Raw genomic sequence first — 24,405 nt, forward strand, 5'->3', positions numbered from 1 at the left:
GTTTTATTTAACGACACTGCTAGAGCACATTGATTTTTTATCTTGTCACCGGCTATTCGAAATCAAGCATATGGTCATCCCGACACTGTTTTTAGAGGAAACCCGCTGTCACCACATAGGCTACTCTTTTACGACAGCCAGCAAGGGATCTTTTATTTCTGCTTCCGACAGGCAGGATAGCACAAACCATGGCCTTTGTTGAACCAGTTATGGATCACTGGTCGGTGCAAGTGGTTTGCACCTACCCATTGAGCCTTGCGGAACACTCACTCAGGGTTTGGATAGGCAGGATAGCACAAACCATGGCCTTTGTTGAACCAGTTATGGATCACTGGTCGATGCAAGTGGTTTACACCTACCCATTGAGCTTTGCGGAGCACTCACTCAGGCTTTGGAGTCAGTATCTGGATTAAAAATCACATGCCTCGACTGGGATCCGAATCCAACATCTACCAGCCTGTAGACCGACGGCCTAACCACGATGCCACCGAGGCCGATTTGTTTTATCAAGTAGTAACACTTCACATTTGAAAGGTTTCTTACCAGTATGAGTCAACATATGTTTTTTGGTTTTTTAAAGATGGAACTACATATGAACCTTTTTGTGCTTTTTCAAGCTGGAACACTGTGAAAAACATTTTGAGCACAATTCACATTTGAAAGGTTTCTCACCAGTATGAATCAACATGTGTTGTTTCAAGGTAGAACTCTGTCTAAAACATTTTGTGCACACTTCACATTTGAAAGGTTTCTCACCAGTATGAATCAACATATGCTGTTTTAAATTGCAACTGTGCCTAAACCATGTTGTGCACACTTCACATTTGAAAGGTTTCTCGCCAGTATGAATCACTATATGATGTTTCAAATCGGACCTGTGCATAAAACATTTTGTGCATACTTCACATCTGAAACTTGAGTCTTCAGGAGTATGAACCAACATATGTTTTTTCAAATGGGAATGGTGCTTAAAAGATTTGTTGCACACTTCACATTTGAAAGGTTTCTCGCCAGTATGAATCAACATATGCTGTTTCAAGGCGAACCCGTGTATAAAACATTTTGTGCACACTTCACATTTGAATCTCGACTCTTCACCAGTATGAACCAAACTATGGTATTTCAAATGTGAATGGTACATAAACGATTTATTGCACTCTTCACATTTGAAAGGTCTCTGACCAGTATGAATCAATCTATGTTGTTTTAAGCTGGAATTCTGTGTAAAACATTTTTTACATACTTCACATTTGAACGGGTTCTCACCAGTATGATTCAACATATGCTTTTTCAAATAGTATCTACTTGTAAAACATTGTTTGCACACTTCACATCTGAAATAGTTTTCACCAGTACAAATCAACATATGTTGTTTGAAATAGGCATTGTTTTTAAAAGACTTTCTGCACACATCACATTTTAAAGGTTTTTTATCAGTGTGACCAGATACGTGTCGTTTCAAAAGGGTGGTAGTTATAAAACTCTCTCCGCACAGCTCACGTTTGAATACTTTCTCACCAGTATGAATCATCACATGTTGTTGTAAGTAAGAGCTCGAGGAAAAACCATTGGAACACAGCACAGATTTGAATTTTATTTGTCCACTGTGGATCTTCATGTGCGTTTTAATGTTACTCTTGGTTGAAAAATCCTTTAAACACATTCCACACCTGAAAGGCCTTTCACCAGTATGAACACGCATGTGTATTTCTAGAAGAGACTTGCGTTTATAACGTCTTGAGCAGTCTTGACATTGGAAACGTGATTTATCCCTGAGCGACATGTTGTTTTCAGATGCAGGTCTTCAGTTGAAGTTTTCCAGCCGTGACTCCACTTTGTGCCCAATAAACATCTGACTTGTGCATGATATGGTAAAAAAAAATAGAAGAAAAAAACACACCTTTAGATATGCATTTTAAAACGTACTACATCGCACTGCTTCAACACAGAAATGCTTACTCTTAATATTAATTTTTTGTTTATCAAAGATTGGCATATGACACATTTGTACCATGAAACGTCCATGACTAGACGCTTATTTAGGCCCGTAGGAACGAAATCTGGAGTGGGGGATGTTAACAACCTCTATGGTGGGGAGACAAGCCATATTTTAATTCAAGACTTGTTCTGATAACAAATCAACAGAAACCACGCGATCGTGCTTATCCCGCCTTTTCACCGTTTTGTTGATAGATCGTAATTTTGTTTTGTTATACACAATTATTTGTAAAAAAAATATTTCATAAAATTCGGAACTCAATCGTAACTCGAAGGTATTCCGAATATTCACGAGCTAAGACTATTGTCATGTGTTATCAAGGCAATGTTTATTTAACTCTCAAACAACCATATTTGTATAACATATCGCGATGAGACACCGCTGATTTCGTTGTGGGTTTTTTGTTTGGTTTTTTAAGTACAACCATTGCTAAAAATTATGATACTGTTTTTAAAAAAACAAAAAAAAAATCTACTTGTCCGCCGGATAACCACTATGGTAAATTATGCCTGTCCGAGTAAATTTTCACTTGTCGGGACAAACGGACAAGTGCTTATTTCGAACACTGCCTGGTGGTGTCGTTAAACACAAGTAACTAAACTAGTCTCATATCAGCCATGTTTAACTCGGGAAGATGAACAGCCGTCGATGCGGTCTATTCATCTTACAATATGGGTTAATTTTCAAATGTCTGATGTGGCATTCCATTGGGCTATTTCTCGTTTTAGCCAGTGCACCACGACTGGCGTACCAAAGGCCGTGGTATGTACTACCCTGCCTGTGGGATGGTCCATATAAAGGATCCCTTGCTGCTACTCGAAAAGTAGTCCATGAAGTGGCGACAGCGGGTTTCCTCTCTCAATATATGTGTGGTCCTTAACCATGTCTAACACCATATAACCGTAAAAAAAATGTGTTGAGTGCGTCTTAAATAAAACATTCCTTCCTTCCACTCAGTCCGAATCAGCGTTTCATTTTGGTTATCAGTATACAAGTATAGCCGGAAATTAAATATCGGTTTCTGTATATATATATATATATATATATAAAAAAAAAAAAAAAAAAAACTCATGCGTATACATCATCATGCATTTTTCAGCGTACTAACCTGATACTGAATCGTTGCTATGTGTTTATAATCGCACAATACAACACATTACACAAATAAACTGAATCCATCAACAGAAAAATAACTCCGTGTTAACACAAAGAAAGCGGAAATAATCACACGAATCTGACCTGCTGTTCGGATCATACTCAGTGCGGACAGCTATTATCATGGGAGTAGGGATTGATTGAATACATGGTGTGAAAGACTGTTTACTCAATCCGATAAAACAATGCGGACAATCAATTGGCATAATAAAAACACATGTATTTATCATTCTATGCCTGTCAAGACATCTAGTCTTGAAAATTATGTTTGGTCTTGTCAGCATCTTCAGATAGATTGTATTATTTAATGACACCACTAGAGCACATTGATTTATTAATAATAGGCTATTGGATGTCAGACAATTGATAATTTTGACGAATAGTCTTAGAGAAGAAACCCACTACATTTTTTTCATTAATATTAAGCAGTAAGGGATATTTTATATTGATCGTCCAATAGACAGGATAGCACATACCACGGCGTTTGATACGCCAGTCGTGGTGCAGTGGTTGAAACGAGAAATAGCCAAATGGCCCACGGACGGGGATCTGTATCTTCAGATAGGCTTCCCATTACCCGCTAATTACATAAACTGTCTTATTAAAGGGACTATCCTGAGTTTGCTGCCGTTGTAACATTTTTACCACCAACAGATCCTATTTGATAACTAAAATTAGATATTAAAGAAATGTTCCTGTTTAGAATATCAGTATCTGTATAAACAATGTGTTTGTTGTGATACTAATGTTTGTACTCGCTCAAGCTCATTAGGCTATTTTCCTTGTCTAGCCAGTGGTGCACTGGCTGGAATGAGAATGGCCCACTGACGGGGGTTGGCATCTTCAGATGGGCTTCCCATTACCTGCTAATTACATAAATTGTCCTGAGTTTGCTGCCGTTGTCATTTTTACCACCAACAGATCCTGTTTGATGACTAAAATTAGATATTGAAGAAACAAAAGATACAAAAGGAAAGACAAGGAAATACAAGACTTTCCTCAAAAGTAGGCAAGACAAGACAAGAAAATACAAGACTTTTATTCTCCAAAAACAGCCCTGAATGCAGTTCACAGAATACACATATATGTATACAATTAATCAATAGAATATTTTCTGCAATGATATTGCAAATAAAATATTGATTGAAAACATACCGGCTTTCAGCATCTAGTAGGTCGGAGATTTTGGTCACCAACAGTTTGAAACACACCAACTACTGCAAATGTCGAGTCCTGAATTTTCAGTTTAAAAGCAATTCAACAACTTCACATTTAAAATATTGCTCACCAGTTTTGTAGGTTTATTGCAACCATTTTCCAACAAACGTGAGTTCATGGGCGTACATAGGATTTTGAGAAGGGGGGTTCCAATACATAGGATTTTGAGAAGGGGGGTTCCAATACATAGGATTTTGAAAAGTGGGGTTCCAAAATAGATCGCAGAGATATTGGGCATATATTTATTTCTATGTTAAGTAAATATAATAATATCAGATATCAATGTCAGATATATTAAATTATAAAAAAAGCGATTTCAGGGGTCGAACCCATCGACCGCCCCCCCTCCTATGTACGCCCATGGAGTTGTTGTTTTTTATTGTTTTTTAATTATTATATTATTTTATTTTATATTTTTTGGTGTGTGTGTGGGGGTGTTTATAAAAAAATATTTTTATACTTTTTTTGTTGTATATTTCACATTGAAATGTTTCTCGCCAGTACAGGGAACATTTTGTTTTCAAAATTTTGATTATTGAGTCGCTAATCAATATGAAAATTGATTAGCGATTACTAATTTTGTGTAGCGAGGTTTTGGTTCAGACATGTTTGATGTACATAATGTGGTAAGTCATACTTATTATTCTCTTGTTTGTCGCCATTTTCAAAAATAAAGTTGCTTGAACTTCGCTTGCTGTGTGACATCAACGTTCAACAAATAAATCAACTACAGTATAAAATTTACTGATTTATCTATCGAATTCCAATAAATATTATGGAATAGCTGACCAGATTGACAAAATAGTTACTTTTTTTATTATTATTATTTTATTTATTTATTTTATTTAAAAAAATATATATATTTATTCCAGTCCCTCATTTACATGACAAACAACTCATGCTGAGGAAAAAACATGAGTCGTGGACAGCACCAGCACATGACATAATTATTAGATTTTAAGTATAACTTTCATATAAATATATGTAAACTATACAAATCATATAAACAAAACAAGACAAATAATACCACAATGGTTTATAAATGTAATAATAAAAAAACTGTCATGGTTTATGTCAGTCTAGGTTAGCGAAGAGGAGTCAAGATAATAAGTATAAATAAATAAATAAATAAATAAACCAATAATATATATATATATATATTTTTAAAATAATAAAAAAGAAGAAACAAAACAGAAAAGACTTTGACACACACACACACACGGTCACTAACTCACACACAAATGTATGTAAACGTAGGTACTGTTAAAAAAAAACCCTTTATATTTCATATATATACATAATTATATATAAATAGTTGTGTCCCTAGTTACACAATAATTAGGCAATTTAAAAACAATCAGCCTAGAGAGCACCGCTATTTAATTTTCAATTTTGTCACGATAGTAAATGATAAACCATTCATTTGTAAAGAATTATCCAATTAAAAATCTATGATATATATATATTTATATATATATATATATATCGAGGGGTTAGTGCCAGGACGCATTATATAGTGAATTATACAAAAATGAGTTAATCACCTTGTCAGCATCATGGGAAGGTGTACTATCATTTCACACTGCCTCATTCAAACCAATCATTTATTTATGCTTTTATAGAACAGAACCCAAGCCAATTATCTTTTATGTTCATTTCCACACAAGGCAAAAACCATGTTTTCAGCACTACCTTATTCTATCTCTCTAGAATTTTGTAGTATCACCCATAGCTGACAGACATAACGCGTCAGTTTACAACACTGGATTGTGGTGGGCTGTAAACTGTCTGAGAAGATTGAATCATAGGTGCTACAATGCTAGCTCTAAGTGTTTACATCCAGCGATGGTGTTTTATGTAAGCTGGGTGTTTTGGCTTACAAAGAAATAACAACTCTGGTTGAGGTAGCTAGAATTAACTGTTCACGCACCACGATGGCCGGTCCGTTTGTGATAATCTGAGATAGACTGCAGACAATGGGGGGGGGGGGGGGGGGGGGGGGGGGGGGGCGGGGCGGCTGGAAGTGTTTAGTTCTTAGATATCTGGAATGTGGTAAAATGTGTCTGTTGTTAACTAGTTGCTGAATAAATGCTGGTTATGTAAATAGTTTAACAGAAGAAACACGCAGTTAAGAAAATATTAACTGAACAGACAGAGAAACTAATTAAACAGGAAAGCTGTTTTCCCTTACTTTAGTCTGAATAGTTACTATGTGTATTAAAAATAATATAATTAAATTAATTTGCCGGAGAAAGGACGTAGCCCAGTAGTAAAGTGCTGGCCTGGTGTACGGTCAGTCTAGGATCGATCCCTGTTAGTGGAATCATTGGACTATTTCTCGTTCCAGCCAGTGCTTCACAACTGGTGTTACAGACCATGATATGTACTATCCTGTCTGTGGGATGATGCATATATTAAAGATAGTTGCCCATAGTTTCTTCTCTAAAATATATGTGTGGTCATTAACCACATGTCTGACACCACATACATGTAGTTGTGTCAAGTGTGTCATTAAATATAAAGTTCCTTTCTTTCTTTTTTTTAAAACATGGCTCCCATATGCAACAACCTTAGTTAAAAATTATGATATAGCTATGTCTGTATTTTGTAGACAATTTGAATATATAAAAAATAAATTTAAGTTGCAATTTAAAGTTAAAAATGCCTGGGAATTGTTTATTGTAAAAAGGATGTCGGCCCAAAGATGATAAATGTTTTATGACAATAGCCAATAAAATATTTTAATTTACTTAGCATAGAGGGAAATTAGTTTATATTATTTCAAAGGCATCATCACAGGATTGTAACTTTTCTAGTCATTGTATATTTTATAGACATTATATAATATTTAACATACAGTTGAACATAAATTAGTAGATAAAGGTCAAGTATTTTTCTTTAAATCGAAGTCAGTTCATGGTAGTTCATATTACTAATTGGTTAGAAGAAGCGACCCCTTTATATAAATGAAATAAAATAAATATGTATACTAATAATAAATATTGTTCATTGTAGTAGTTGAAATGTATGCACATTCATATTTTCTGGGCTAAAATATCTAGATATTACTACATTAACTGGAATAATTGTAACATTTCAGATGTTTCAATGAATAGGGATCTCTGGTCATTATAACAAAGTGGTTACTGCTATAGTGTGTTTAAATAAAATGTGTGTGTGTACATGTATATCATTCTACGAGCACATTAGACAAACATTATACTTAATCACGCACCAGATCAATGCTGATGACGAATGCATTAAATTGTATTTAGATATTTTTTACACCTGGTCTTATTGTATTTAATGGCATTCACTGTTTATCAAATATTTTAATCAACAATCTTTATTCAATTAACAAATTAAAATGTTTTCAAAAGATTGACAATCAAAACATGAAACTATACCTGAAAATGTGTTATTTTTAATCTACAGCAACGTATTTCCAATTTATATATGATAAGACTAGTAGAGTAGTTCATTCCTGTACATGCATGCAGTATATCACCCATGTCAGCATAGTTCAGTGGTACAGGTAGATGCGATGGGATATACGATTGATCGCCCTTAGTGGACCCAACGCTTTTTATCTTACTTCAACCAGTGCCCAGGACTGGTACATTAAAAGATTGTGGTATGTACTTTCTTGTCAATGGGGAAGTGCATATAAATGATACCTTGTTTTGCTGAAGCAGCCACTATGTCGGTAACAATCTTCCTTTTGCATTTTACAGACCAAGTGTCGAAATACCTCACAGAGAGGACATATGATAACTATGGTTTAAACAACTTCCAGATCAGGTTGCCGGGGTCTGGATTGAAAATTAACGTTGCGGAAAGACAATGGCTTAAGATGTGATAATAATCCAGCTCAGATTTCAAGACATCACTTGCCAGATTCGTTTCGAGTTGTGCTGTGCTATAGGCAATTTTGTTTTGTAGATGCACATAGTCACGATCACGGGAAACACACACCGTCCCACCTTCACCATATTGAATTCTTAGAGAAACAAAAATAACAGTTAAAACATGATACACAACTATCCACAAGCACAAACCACCTAAGTTTGAGGATTTAAAAAAAAAAACCCAATGCACTGAATATGGACATGGAATAGGTGATTTTAACAATTCACTAGCCATAGTAAAATACCTACCAGCCCTTCTCCTGTGTGTACTGTACACTGGTGCTAATAATACTACAAGTAGAACATAAAACCAAAATCCAACATGACCAAAACACTTTTATAATCACTCTAATAATTAGCACGCAGTTTGTGAAATATTTGTGTACATACCATGTTAAAACTATCCCAATAAATTAATTCCATTTAATGTACAATTGCAATGCATCTACAGTTCACCTGAAGTTGAAATTTGTTGAAGACAAAATTTAAAAATACAAACTTTACTTTCAACAAAATTGGGGATTTATATTTAACACATTTATTTTATCTCAAATGCCACGTGACACCCTACGTTTTGCTGGTAAAATAAAATGCAAGGTACCACACGTTATATGTGTTGCCTGAGTAAATTGATACATTGTTTTTATCAGATAAATGTTTTATTACAAAATGTTTACATTATCAACAATGAAATCTAATTTTGTGAATTTGACTATTGACCATTTGCTTTTCGCCTACAGTGTATTACTAAGAGTAACACGTTTGAATACCAGTGTCAATAAAATGACGAGTTTCATTAGGAATCGTTTTTGTCTGTTCAAGTATAGGCTAGAAGGCATTAAAAATATGTGCTGGTGTACCATTAAATATTTCTTTCCCATTCATGCCAATATCCAACTAGTCAAACCCTAACGGGGCATATATATATATATGCACTGGAGTGGAGATAGAGGACACTGCATTTACACATTTTATGGGGTGACATGCATTATAAAAGTTGGTACTGTGAAAAAAGAGGTATATTCGAGAAGGCAAGGTCCTCTTGCGCCCAATTCCTGGCTACCCGGATACGCCAGTGCATATATGTGCAATTTAAAGTATATCAATCAATAGATTTTGGTTTCAACATAGGTACCTGTAGTAGTATTACTTGCATATTTAAAATGTACTCAACAAAATGAATTAGGAGACAGTAGAATTGTGTTAATTATTTGCTGATGTCATATTATTTTAGTAAGTTTTTATTACATATAACTTCTAAACATTGTTTCAGTAACATCTGACCTATGTTACATGCAAACATCTTAAACACGATGAGATTTTTGTGCATTTTTTTAAAACCTACGAAAATGCGCTTTTGCTAGGAATCATTGCATGTTGATTATAAATATATATATATATATATATATATATTAGGGTAGCCAGGATTGTTTATTGCATGCTGATGCTGATTATATATATATATATATATATATATATATAGATATATATATATATATATATATATATATATATATATATATATTAGGGTAGCCAGGATTGTTTACTGGGGGTGAAGTGGAGATAGAGGACACTGCTTTTACACATTTTATGGGGTGACATGCATTATAAAAGTTGGTATTGTGAAAAAAGAGGTATATTCGAGAAGGCAAGGTCCTCTTGTGCCCAATCCCTGGCTACCCGGATACGCCAGTGCATATATGTGCAATTTAAAGTTTTCTCAGATTGAAGTGGAAAGGAGATAAGTGGTTCTGGCACCAACCCCTCGGTATATATATATATATAGTATATATATATATATATATATATATATATATATATATATATATATATATATATATACCATTGAAAAAATTATGGTCACTGAAGAGGAATGGTTATTTAGCAGCTGTTCAGCGTTTACATACTGATTTCTATTATATAGGAATAAGGTTGTCTGTATATATTTGATCCGATTCAGCTTGAAGACAAATTATACAAAATCGTAATTACTCAGTGGTATACATGAACATAGGTCCCAAAGCCAACATTTTTACAAAGTGTAGAACTATTTACATGCTATCTTAAAGTACCAAGTTTCAGCACCACCAGATAAAAACTCTACAATAAGATAGAATTTCAAATTTTGAATGTTAAATTTTTTATTTGTCTTTTAAATTTCAAACTTTAGAGAGGTAGACTTGGAAAACTTAATTTTTTTTTTTTTTTTTTTTAATTTAATTGTGTTTAATTTAATAAAATAAAAATTCAAAATTTCCAAAATATCTCTGTACTAGTTTGTAAAAACTGCTCCTGAGAATCATTATACTTAATTTCAAACTATCCAACCAACTCTTTAGAAGAAGATTGACTTTAACATTTTCAATGTTAAATTTAGATTTAGATTTAAATTTTAAAATTTAATTTTACAAAATCACAAATTCTAAATTTCAAAAATATCTTTTTTATTACTTCGTGGAGACTGCCCCGGAGAAGAATATTGCCATGTTGAAGTAGAGAATATATAATTTAGGTCTATTATATTTATTTAATATGTTGAGGGTTTCTATTTTTTAGTTCCTGTACTGTACTGACTAATGACAATCGCTACATTTGGAGATGATTACCAACTCTCTTTTTTTCTGTTTACTTTACCATGGGTAGTTAAAACCATAAATGATTAATTAAGGGGTTATTTCAAACTTCCAACACATTGCACTGTATGAACAATGTTCGTGGTAGGGATCCAATGTGGGATGTAATATCAGTACTGTTTGGATCTTGATAAAAAATTTTTTTTTAAAAAGCCATGTCTAAACTTACTTATTTCAAAAGAATATTCGCCATTTAACAACACTGGATGACAATAAGAATGATCGTAAGACGCTATGCCGCAGAATCATGGAGGTTATTTAAATTATGGGAATCCATCAACCGAATTCGATTATAAAACTTATTTTTATTTCAGGGTATATTATAAAACTTCAATTTATAAGAACGACCGATATAATATTAATAAAATATCCCAATAAATAATACGTTTTCATTTCATTTTTTACACGGCCCCTAAATAAATATAACCAATTGCAAACAGCAGCTACATCCTTATTATTATGTCTAACGCCGGGTAGTTATCTGAACAGCTGTATAATAACTGTAAGTGTTGGTCATAATCGGAGGAGTAACTTAACAATAAAGAAAAGATGCCGGGAAAAACTAAGAAAATGGGACATTGGTAGTACGGGGATATCTGTTCCCAGATCTATTTAACATGTTCTTGGTGGTTAAGCCTAAAGGACGACCTTCAAAATTGAATAATATCAAACATATGTATCACGAAATTACGCGATTCATTTTAAAATTGTGTCGCAATCTCTGAATCTTGCATAGCGATTCGCGACGCAATAGTGAACAGAATGTTCCCTGCAGTATGAACCGACATATGTTGTTTCAAGCTGGATCTCTGTGTAAAACATTTTGTGCACACTTCACATTTGAAAGGTGTCTCACCAGTATGAATCAACATATGTTGTTTTAAGTTGGAACCATATGTAAAACATTTTGTGCACACTTCACATTTGAAAGGTTTCTCCCCAGTATGAACCAGCATATGCTGTTTCAACCATGAACTATGTGTAAAACATTTTTTGCATGTTTCACATTTGAAAGGTTTTTCGCCAGTATGAAGCAACATATGTTGTTTCAAGTTGGAACCATACATAAAACCTTTTGTGCACACTTCACATTTGAAAGGTTTCTCACCATTATGAATCAACATATGTCGTTTCAAGAAGGAATTATATGGAAAACATTTTTTGCAAACTGCACATTCAAAAGGTTTCTGCCCATTATGAATCAAAATATGCCGTTTCAAGAAGGAATTATTTGCAAAACATTTATTGCACACTTCACATTTGAAAGTTGTCTCACCAGTATGAATCAACACATGTTGTTTCAACCTGGATCTCTGTGTAAAACATTTTGTGCAAACTTCACATTTGAAAGGTTTCTCGCCAGTATGAATCAACTTATGTTGTTTCAAGTTGGAACCACGCAAAAAACATTTTGTGCACACATCACATTTGAAAGGTTTCTCCCCAGTATGAATCAACATATGCTGTTTCAAAATGTAACTATGTGAAAAATATTTTGTGCACACTGCACATTTGAAAGGTGTCTCACCAGTATGAATCAACATATGCTGTTTTAGGTAAGACAACAAGGGAAAACGTTCGAAGCATGTCATACATCTGAAAGGTTTTTCTCCAGTGTGGATCTGCATATGTGTTATAATGCTCCTCTTCGCTGAGAAATCCCTTAAACACATTCCACACCTGAAAGGTTTTTCACCGATGTGGATCTGCATGTGTCTTATAATGTTACTCTTGGTTGAGAAATCCTTTATGCACATTCCACAGCTGAAAGGTTTTTCACCAGTATGAACACGCATGTGTGTTTCTAGATAAGACTTGGCTTTACAACTCTTTGAGCAGATTTCACATTGGAAACGTGATTTATCACTGAACGACATGCTGGTCTTCAGATGCAGGTCTTCAGTTGACGTTTTGCAAACACACCTCCACTTTGAGTCCAGCAATCATCTGAATATATTGTTTTCTTTGGAGAGCTTCATTCATATCAAGAAGGAATAAACATTCATATGTTTACTATATGGATGCAATTATAAAACTGAAATGGAGAATGAAATATGAATCAGTCAAACAGAACCTAAGACTGGAATATAGAGAATTGGTATGAATATACTGGGTTTGGGGTTTGGTTTCACGTGTGCATAAAGAATAAGTAGTACAGCTGGGTCAAAGTTCAAGGTGCACCCAACTTTTGATAGAGAAGTGAACACCACAAGTCCTGTGACTGGTGATAAATGTGAGTGTGTTGGTTGTAAAAAAACCAGTTTAATTTGAGTAAACAAAATATGTAATTTGATTTCATCTAGTACCACTGTGTCATGTAGCCTTGTACTTGAAACATGTATGGGGTACCTGTAAAACAAAAAGGTATTTGAATTTTGTGCAGAACTAGGGTAGTCATAGACCCTACCGTTATCTCAAAAATAAGCAGCTTGACCCCCATTTTTTTCTGATTCACTTTAAGGGTGAGGGGTGGTAGTATTTGTATCTGTGGCGTATATGTCGATTGATAGGCTGCGGGTAGGAGTTTTAGCCACATGGGATCCGATTTGGTAGTATACATCCTATAGCACATATTCCGTGCATAATAAAAAAATTATTATGATTTTGTCTTTTATTTAATTAAACTATACTGGTTGATTAATTAGCCTACACTCGACCTTGCTAGTTCACAATGACCTTGACCTTGACAATAATCACAGTACATGGCTCTGAATGAAGTTTGTATGAAAGTTAGCACTGAGGAAAGGTTGGTTTTGGCCTATATTTCATACTGTAAAGATTTCAATAATTTCTTTTTACGTGGTATTTGATTTGTCATGTACAACTGCTCTTAAATATGGTATTATGTATAGACAACATGAACTAAGATTTTAATAGCAATTTATTTTTATATTAAAAATAGCATGTGCCAATAGTGGGCTGATGTCTTTAGTTTCCATTAACAGTTAATTTTTCATGTATGAAATTATGAAAACTCACATTTATAAAGAACTTGATTTTTATTGTCATTTTGACATTTATAAGGTGCTATGTTATATTTTAGACAAATTTGTAGTTTTATGCAAACTTCAATTTAAGTAAATTTGAAGAAAACTTTACCAAAAACATAATTAAATTTGTTGTCACTATTGTGCCTTCTGTTCTTATTTATACATAATACTAAGCTTGTTAAACATATATTTAGATCTCCAGATCAATTTTTTTTTTTAATAATCACTTAGTTTGATCTCATGAAGAGCATTTTGAGTTTATACTAGATTCAGAACCGATTTTGTTCAGATTTGATTATCTGCCTTTGATTAAGTTGATAATTTATTTAATTGTTAAAGCTGTATTACCCAATGTTACTAGCTAAATAAAATGCTGGATTACAGATTGTAGGAATACATCCAATATTATACATATTGTATTCATCTGGATTAGAAAATAATGCAAGAAAATAGATGTTCAGGTAATTATGTCATTTAGAAATAGGTGGTTTTTTTCAGTAATTAATCAAAATAAATGTGTGAAAGCTGCATGATAATTCCAGATATCACAACTGTTAAAACCTCCAACTACAGTAGGCTATAAATAAAATATAGTCAGGAAAATTGGTGGCTGCCAATGATTTTGATGGTTCATTATGAAAATCAGCATGGCCGATGGATTTAAAATTGCCACACCTGGTAACTTGAAGACACCCACACCCACACCCAGCATACAGGATTTCCTCCCAACACTAATGTTCAGGACATTAAGTCATTACTTCATACAGGTAGTCATGTTTGGGTTTTCTTCCTGACAGTATACTTTTTTCAATACTGATATTTCTTTGATGTGCCCTTCAAGGTCTTCATAATCTAGGGGTCAATTATGTGAATGTGTTTTAATGAAATTCTTTAAAGGGGTAGAGGTACTCTATCTTTGTTGTCTCTACATATATACTCAAGTACACACACCCAACTGACAGTAAATATCTTCAGGAGTTTTATTTTAAAACATTTTGTTATTTAATACGACATATTGCATTTGTACAAAACTGTATGCAATATATATGCCTTATGGGGCGTATATTATATTAGGTTGCACTGTAGAAACAACAGTTTCAATGTGGTTGTCAGTTTATTTCAGAATACACCAGATCGTGGTTGTCATAAAGTAACTAAAGACACATAGCTGGACACTTTTTGACAAATTTATGTTATCAGTATACATGTAGGTAGTACTAAACCAAATAACTTCCGGCTGGGTCAAAGTTCGAGGTGTACCAAACTTTTGATAGAGAAGTGAACACCACAAGTCCTGTGATTGGTGATAAATGTGAGTGTGTTGGTTGTAAAAAAAAACACCAAAAGTTTCATCTAGGTTAAAAAAAAAAAAAGCAATTTCATTTCATCTAGTACCACTGTGTCAAGTAGACTTGTGCTTGAAATATGTATGGTGTACCTATAAAAGAAGTACTCAAATTTTGTGCTTAACTAGGGTAGTCATAGACACTACCCGTTATCTCAGAAATGAGCAGCTTGACCCCTAATTTTTTCTGATTCACTTTAAGAGTGAGGGGTGGTAGTATTTATATCTGTGACGTTTATGTCGATTGATACGCTGCGGGTAGGAGTTTTAGCCACACGTTACTGTTGTCGTCTATATGATTTGATTTGGTAGTATACACCCTATATGGGTGTGAATGGTAAATGAGTAAATTATTGACCTCATCTACCAAGCTTATGTAGTGTGTGTGTGTGGGGGGGTGGGGGCGCAGTCAGAATGAACAAATTCATAATTTTTGTTTCTTTGTAGATCATGGATGATCCCCGCCAAATTTAGCAGGAAATGGTCATATAGAAAGAAAGAAAGAAATGTTTTATTTAACGACGCACTCAACACATTTTATTTACGGTAATATGGCATCAGACATATGGTTACGGATCACACATATATTGAGAGAGGAAACCCGCTGTCGCCACTTCATGGGATACTTTCTTCGATTAGCAGCAAGGGATCTTTTATGTGCATCATCCCACAGACAGGATAGTACATACCATGGCCTTTGTTAAACCAGTTGTGGATCGATCCTAGACCGACCGTGCATCAAGTGAATGCTTAACACTGGGCTAGTCCCACCCTCTATAGTTTGAATGCATTTAGTATACTTCCCCCATACCCAAGCAAAAAGAGGGAACCCAACATTAGTGAAATTTACATAAACCATATACTGACATGTATACATGAAGGCTATTAGGTACAGCATTTCGTGCAGTAGATAATTTGGATGTTGTTGTTAATTAGTTACATTTTCCCCCTGTGGCCCCATCACCCAGGTCAGAAAGACCAAAATTTTTTAATTCACATTGTATTTTTCTATGTGTGGAAGAAAGCTAAAGTTTGCTTTGTTTAACGATACCACTTGAGCACACTGATTTATGAATAATCAGCTATTGGATGTCATACATTTGGTAATTTTCACATATATTCTTAGAGAAGAAACAAGCTACATTTTTACATTAGTAGCAAGGAATCTTTTATATGTGCCATCCCACAATCAGGATAGCACATACCGCAGCCTTTGATATACCAGTCATGGCGCACTGGCTGGAATAAGAAATAACCCAACTGGCCCACCAACGGGTATCGATCCTAAACCGACCGCACATCAAGCGAGCACTTTGCCACGTCTTGTGGAGACCCTAAACCACATTTAGTTGGAAATTGTCGAGTAGTCATACAGTATAAAAGCATTTCTCGAAATTACTGTAGTAAATGGCACAGGGATACTCAACATAAATCACATTGACACATTTGATAAACAATATATTGACCTTTACATATATGAAGACTGTTTGTTAGCATTTCTAAAAGTAGAAAGAAGATGTTTTTAATTCGATTAATTTTCTCTTCTGAGGTTCGCCCTTCAGATTCATGGAGGGTCAGTATGACAAAATTTACTCAAAGGTTCTACAATATGGTGGCCCGATGTCCGAGACCAATGGTTTTTGGATTCGGGCCAGTAAACGTTACTGTGTGCGATCGTGATGGAAAGTGACCCCCCCCCCCCCCCCCCCCCCCCCAAAAAAAATAGTTGGCCACCAGTTATCCGTGACCCATACATGGCATCAATATACATACCGATGTAAATTTATTCAAGCTATAAAGTGTAAACAATGGGGGAAAAACAACAACAACAAGAGTACCAGTGAGGTACATGATACACCCATCAGGAATTTGATGAAAAACCATATCTATATTAATGAATATGTTACGGGTATCGTTCAATTGTAATTATGTGAAATTGCAATTGGATGGAAAGAAAAAAGAAATGTTTTATTTAACGATGCACTCAACACATTTTACTTACTGTTATATGGGGTCAGACATATGGTTAAGAACCACACAGATACTGAGAGAGGAAACCAGCTGTTGCCACTTCATGGGCTACTCTTTTCGATTAGTAGCAAGGGATCGTTTATATGCACCATCCCACAGACAGGGTAGTATTTTGGACAAACCACCATCCTAAGTTGTTCCAACATGTGGTTTGATGGTCCTATATGCATCTATATGCAAGATATGGTCCAGCCAAGGATTTACTGTTATGTGCAGTAGACTGTGAAAAGTAGGTCACAATGACCTAGTAATAGTACAAGACACACCCCTATCCCAAATTGTTCCTACATGTACGGTTTGCTGGTCCCTATGCAAGATGTGGTCCAGACAAGTATTTAGTGTTATGTGCAGTAGACCATGAAAAGTAGATCACAGTGACCTAGTAATAGTATACGACACGAGCCATACCAAGTTGTTCCTACATGTGAGATCTGATGGTCCTGTATGCATCTGTATGCATCTGTATGCAGGACCTGGTCCAAACAAGGAATTACAGTTACGTGCAGTAAAGCATGAAAAGTAGGTCACAGTTACCTAGTAATAGTATGCGACACACCGTCATCCCAAGTTGTTCTTACATGTGAGGTTTAATGGTCCTGTATGAAAGATATTGCCTGGAGAAGCATTTACTGTTATGTGCAGTAGACCGTGAAACATACATGTAGGTCACAGTGACCTACCGGTAGTAATAGTATGAGACACACAGCCATCCCAAGTTGTTCCTACATGTGAGGTCTGATGGTCCTGTATTCAATCTATATGGTCCGGACAAGGATTTACTGTTATGTGCAGTAAACCGTGAAAAGTAGGTCACAGTGATCTAGTAGTAGTACGTGACACACATGCAAACCATATCGTTCTTACATGTGAAGTTTGATGGTCCTGTATGCAAGATATGGTCCGTATAAGCATTTACTGTTATGTGCAGTAGACTGCGAAAAGTAAGTCACAATGACCCAGTAAAAGTATGCGACACACCGCTATACCAAGTTGTTCCTATATGTGAGGTTTGATGGTCCAGTATGCAAAATATGGTCTGGACAAGCATATAGACTGTCAAAAGGAATTACTGTTATGTGCAGTAAAGTGTGACAAGTAGGTCACAGTGACCTAATAATAGTACGAGACACACAGCCATCCCAAGTTGTTCCTACATGTGAGGGCTGATGGTCCTGTATGCAAGATATGGTCTGGACAAGGATTTACTGTTATGTGCAGTAGACCATGAAAAGTATGTCACAGTGACATAGTAACACACTGCTATCCCATATTGTTCCTACATGTGAGGTTTGCTGGTCATGTATGCATCTGTATATGCAAGATATGGTCTGGACAAGCATTTACTGTTATGTGCAGTAGACTGTGAAACATAGGTCACAGTGACTTAGTAATAGTATGGACACACCGCCATCCCAAGTTGTTCCTACATGTGAGGTCTGATGGTCCTGTATGCAAGATATGGTTCGGACAAGGATTTACTGTTATATGTGCAGTAGATCATAAAAAGTATGTCACAGTGACATAGTGACACACCGCTGTCCCATATTGTTCCTACATGTGAGGTTTGCTGGTAGTGTATGCATCTGTATATGCAAAATATGGGGTCTTATTCACAAAGGTCTTTTAGGCTCTGCTAGACAACAAAGCATCCTCTTTGCAAGTCTTTTAGCATCGCACTGCGAGCTCGCAAACTTGCGAGAGTTTAGTGAATTAGACCCATGGTCTGAACAAGGATTTACTGTTATGTGCAGTAGACTGTGAAAAGTAAGTCACAATGACCCAATAATAGTATGCGACACACCACCATCCCAAGTTGTTCCTACATGTGAGGTTTGATGGTCCTGTATATATCTGTATGTAAGACCTGGTCCGGACAAGCATTTACTGTTATGTGCAGTAGACTGTGAAACATAGGTCACAGTGACTTAGTAATAGTATGGACACACCGCCATCCCAAGTTGTTCCTACATGTGAGGTCTGATGGTCCTGTATGCAAGATATGGTTCGGACAAGGATTTACTGTTATATGTGCAGTAGATCATAAAAAGTATGTCACAGTGACATAGTGACACACCGCTGTCCCATATTGTTCCTACATGTGAGGTTTGCTGGTAGTGTATGCATCTGTATATGCAAAATATGGGGTCTTATTCACAAAGGTCTTTTAGGCTCTGCTAGACAACAAAGCATCCTCTTTGCAAGTCTTTTAGCATCGCACTGCGAGCTCGCAAACTTGCGAGAGTTTAGTGAATTAGACCCATGGTCTGAACAAGGATTTACTGTTATGTGCAGTAGACTGTGAAAAGTAAGTCACAATGACCCAATAATAGTATGCGACACACCACCATCCCAAGTTGTTCCTACATGTGAGGTTTGATGGTCCTGTATATATCTGTATGTAAGACCTGGTCCGGACAAGGAATTACTGTTATGTACAGTAAACAGGCATCGAAATGAGCATTGTGCCTGGTAACCCATTTACAGGTTACCACAAAATATAACCTATAGGTTACCACAACTATATGAAAGTTAGAATTGAATTCCTGTTATCGGTACGACTTACGAAATCTGGAAGCAAATTCATCTAGTGGACCCTGCTTAAATGCGGAATGACTATTATTGCTTTTAACTGCACATCGATGCAATGTCTTACCAGAAACTGAAACACGAAGTCCGGCACGCAGCCTGGTTTACATTCAGAAATGAAACTACCATTGTTGAAGTGTTTGTCGAGAACGAAACACCATTCTCGACTTTTCTTACATGTGGTAACCTCCCAGTAACCTGAACGATCATTCTCGACTTATTTCGATGCCTGAGTAAAGTGTTAAAAAATAGGTCACAGTGACCTAGTAATAGCACAGGACACACCACCATCCCTAGTTGTTCTTACATGTGAGGTTTGATGGTCCTGTATGCAAGATATGGTCTGTTCAAGCATTTAGCATTATGTTCTGTAGACCATGAAAAGTAGGTCACAGTGACCTAGAAATAGTACGCGACACACCACCATCCCAAGCTGTTCCTACAGGTTAGGCTTGATGGTCCTGTATGCATCTGTATGCAAGATATGGTCCAGACAAGGATTTGCGGTTATATGGCATCAGACATATGGTTAAGGACCACACAGATATTGAGAGAGGATACCCGCTGTTGCCACTTCATGGGCTACTCTTTTCAATTAGCAGCAAGGGATCTTTTATATGCACACAGGGTAGTACATAGTATGACCTTTGATATACCAGTCGTGGTGCACTGGCCGGAACGAGAAATACCCCAATGGGCCCACCGACGGGGTTCGATCCCAGACCGACCGCGCATTGAGCAAGCATGTTACCACTGGGGTACGTCCCACCCTCAAATGGATGAAGGAACCACCATCCAAAGTTGTTCCAACATGTGGTTTGATGGTCCTGTATGCATCTGTATGTAAGATATGATCTGGACAAGGATTTACTGTTATGTGCAGTAGACAGTAAAAAGTAGATAACAGTGACCTAGTAAGAGTATGCGACACACCACCATACCATGTTGTTGTTACAAACTAGTATGAGGTTTGATGGTCCTGTATGCAATATATGGTCCAGCCAAGAATATACTGTTATGTGCAGTAGACCTTGAAAAGTAGGTCACAGTGACCTAGTAATAATACATGACACAACGCCAACCCAATTTGTTCTTACATATGAGGTTTGACGGTCCTGTATGCATCTGTATGCAAGATATTGGCCAGACAAGGATTTACTGTTATATGCAGTAGACCGTGAAAAATAAGTCACAATGACCCAGTAAAAGTATGCGACACACCCCCATACCAAGTAGTTCCTACATGTGAGGTTTGATGGTCCAGTATGCATCTGCATGCAAAATATGGTCTGGACAAGCATATAGACTGTCAAAAGCAGTGACCTAGTAATGGTACACGACACAACGCCATCCCAATTTGTTCTTACATGTGAGGTTTGACGGTCCTGTCTGTATGCAAGACCTGGACCGGACAAGGAATTATTGTTACATGCAGTAAAGTGTGAAAAGTAGGTCACAGTGATCTAGTAATAGTATGCGACACACCGCCATACCAAGTCATTCTTACATGTGATGTTTGATGGTCCTGTATGCAAGATATGGTCCGTATAAGCATTTACTGTTATGAGCAGTAGACCGTAAAAAGTAAGTCACAATGACACAATAAAAGTATGTGACACACCACCATACCAAGTTTTTCCTACATGTGATGGTCCTGTGCGCATCCAGGCCATGACCGTAACTTTTTTCAGTGGTAGCCCACTGGTCTACCAGGTTATAAAATCTGGTAGCCCTCAGAAAAAATTGGTAGCCCCATAATTTTAATAAATTTTAAAAAACCTAAATACTATAATTTTACTTCAACATGTTGTTTTAGGTGGGGGGTTTACGTGTTTAAGTATCTTGTTGATTGTGGAGCAACTGGATGTGCAAAAGAAAATCTAGTAGACTGGTGGACTACTGAGTTTAGACATCTGGTATCGCAGGCGATAAATTGGTAGCCAAAACAACCCGGGCTATTGCTAAGGTCGAGCCCTGGCATCTGTATGCAAAATATGGTCTGGACAAGCATATAGACCATCAAAAGCAGTAACCTGGTAATGGTACATAACACAACGCCATCCCAAGTTGTTCTTACATGTGAGGTTTGATGGACCTGTATGTATCTGTATGCAAAATATGGTCTGGACAAGCATATAGACCATCAAAAGCAGTAACCTAGTAATGGTACATGACACAACACCATTCCAAGTTGTTCTTACATGTAAGGTTTGATGGACCTGTATGTATCTGTATGCAAAATATGGTCTGGACAAGCATATAGACCATCAAAAGCAGTAACCTAGTAATGGTACATGGCACAACGCCATCCCAAGTTGTTCTTACATGTGAGGTTTGATGGACCTGTATGCAAAATATGGTTTGTACAAGCATATAGACCATCAAAAGCAGTAACCTAGTAATGGTACATGACACAATGCCATCCCAAGTTGTTCTTACATGTGAGGTTTGATGAACCTGTATGCAAAATATGGTCTGGACAAGCATATAGACCATCAAAAGCAGTAACCTAGTAATGGTACACGACACAATGCCATCCCAATTTGTTCTTACATGTGAGGTCTGGTGGACCTGTATGCAAAATATGGTCTGGACAAGCATATAGACCATCAAAAGCAGTAACCTAGTAATGGTACATGACACAACGCCATCCCAAGTTGTTCTTACGTGTGAGGTTTGATGGACCTGTATGTATCTGTATGCAAAATATGGTCTGGACAAGCATATATAGATCATCAAAAGCAGTAACCTAGTAATGGTACATGACACAACGCCATCCCAAGTTGTTCTTACGTGTGAGATTTGATGGACCTGTATGTATCTGTATGCAAAATATGGTCTGGACAAGCATATAGACCATCAAAAGCAGTAACCTAGTAATGGTACATGACACAACACCATCCCAAGTTGTTCTTACATGTAAGGTTTCATGGACCTGTATGTATCTGTATGCAAAATATGGTCTGGACAAGCATATAGACCATCAAAAGCAGTAACCTAGTAATGGTACATGGCACAACGCCATCCCAAGTTGTTCTTACATGTGAGGTTTGATGGACCTGTATGCAAAATATGGTTTGGACAAGCATATAGACCATCAAAAGCAGTAACCTAGTAATGGTACATGACACAATGCCATCCCAAATTGTTCTTACATGTGAGGTTTGATGGACCTGTATGCAAAATATGGTCTGGACAAGCATATAGACCATCAAAAGCAGTAACCTAGTAATGGTACACGACACAATGCCATCCCAAGTTGTTCTTACATGTGAGGTCTGATGGACCTGTATGCAAAATATGGTCTGGACATGCATATAGACCATCAAAAGCAGTAACCTAGTAATGGTACACGACACAATGCCATCCCAAGTTGTTCTTACATGTGAGGTTTGATGGACCTGTATGCAAAATATGGTCTGGACAAGCATATATAGACCATCAAAAGCAGTAACCTAGTAATGGTACACGACACAATGCCATCCCAATTTGTTCTTACATGTGAGGTCTGATGGACCTGTATGCAAAATATGGTCTGGACAAGTATATAGACCATCAAAAGCAGTAACCTAGTAATGGTACACGACACAATGCCATCCCAATTTGTTCTTACATGTGAGGTTTGATGGACCTGTATGCAAAATATGGTCTGGACAAGCATACAGACCATCAAAAGCAGTATAACCTAGTAATGGTATATGACACAACGCCATCCCAAGTTGTTCTTACATGTGAGGTTTGATGGACCTGTATGCAAAATATGGTCTGGACAAGCATATATAGACCATCAAAAGCAGTAACCTAGTAATGGTACACGACACAATGCCATCCCAATTTGTTCTTACATGTGAGGTTTGATGGACCTGTATGCAAAATATGGTCTGGACAAGCATATAGACCATCAAAAGCAGTAACCTAGTAATGGTACATGACACAACGCCATCCCAAGTTGTTCTTACATGTGAGGTTTGATGGACCTGTATGCAAAATATGGTCTGGACAAGCATATATAGACCATCAAAAGCAGTAACCTAGTAATGGTACACGACACAGTGCCATCCCAATTTGTTCTTACATGTGAGGTCTGATGGACCTGTATGCAAAATATGGTCTGGACAAGCATACAGACAATCAAAAGCAGTATAACCTAGTAATGGTAAATGACACAACGCCATCCCAAGTTGTTCTTACATGTGAGGTTTGATGGACCTGTATGCAAAATATGGTCTGGACAAGCATATATAGACCATCAAAAGCAGTAACCTAGTAATGGTACACGACACAGTGCCATCCCAATTTGTTCTTACATGTGAGGTCTGATGGACCTGTATGCAAAATATGGTCTGGACAAGCATACAGACAATCAAAAGCAGTATAACCTAGTAATGGTAATTGACACAACGCCATCCCAAGTTGTTCTTACATGTGAGGTTTGATGGACCTGTATGCAAAATATGGTCTGGACAAGCATATATAGACCATCAAAAGCAGTAACCTAGTAATGGTACACGACACAGTGCCATCCCAATTTGTTCTTACA

At 36.4% G+C, this 24,405-nt stretch overlaps 1 protein-coding gene across 1 annotated transcript in view; it reads right to left on the reverse strand.

Moving 5' to 3' along the window:
- Positions 1-525: 525 nt before the first annotated feature.
- The window catches only part of LOC121373102 (zinc finger protein 665-like), a 31,664-nt gene continuing 7,784 nt past the window's right edge, over positions 526-24,405 (reverse strand). The window contains exons 2-5 of the mRNA XM_041499549.1: positions 11,630-12,948; positions 10,353-10,380; positions 8,267-8,372; positions 526-875 (exon numbers count right to left, since the gene is read on the reverse strand). Coding sequence (XP_041355483.1) covers positions 587-875; positions 8,267-8,372; positions 10,353-10,380; positions 11,630-12,790 — 1,584 coding nt within the window. The 5' untranslated portion in view covers positions 12,791-12,948 and the 3' untranslated portion in view covers positions 526-586. The remainder of the gene's footprint in view (positions 876-8,266; positions 8,373-10,352; positions 10,381-11,629; positions 12,949-24,405) is intronic.

This window comes from Gigantopelta aegis, chromosome 5, assembly GCF_016097555.1.
Source record: "Gigantopelta aegis isolate Gae_Host chromosome 5, Gae_host_genome, whole genome shotgun sequence".
NCBI classification, from domain to species: domain Eukaryota; kingdom Metazoa; phylum Mollusca; class Gastropoda; order Neomphalida; family Peltospiridae; genus Gigantopelta; species Gigantopelta aegis.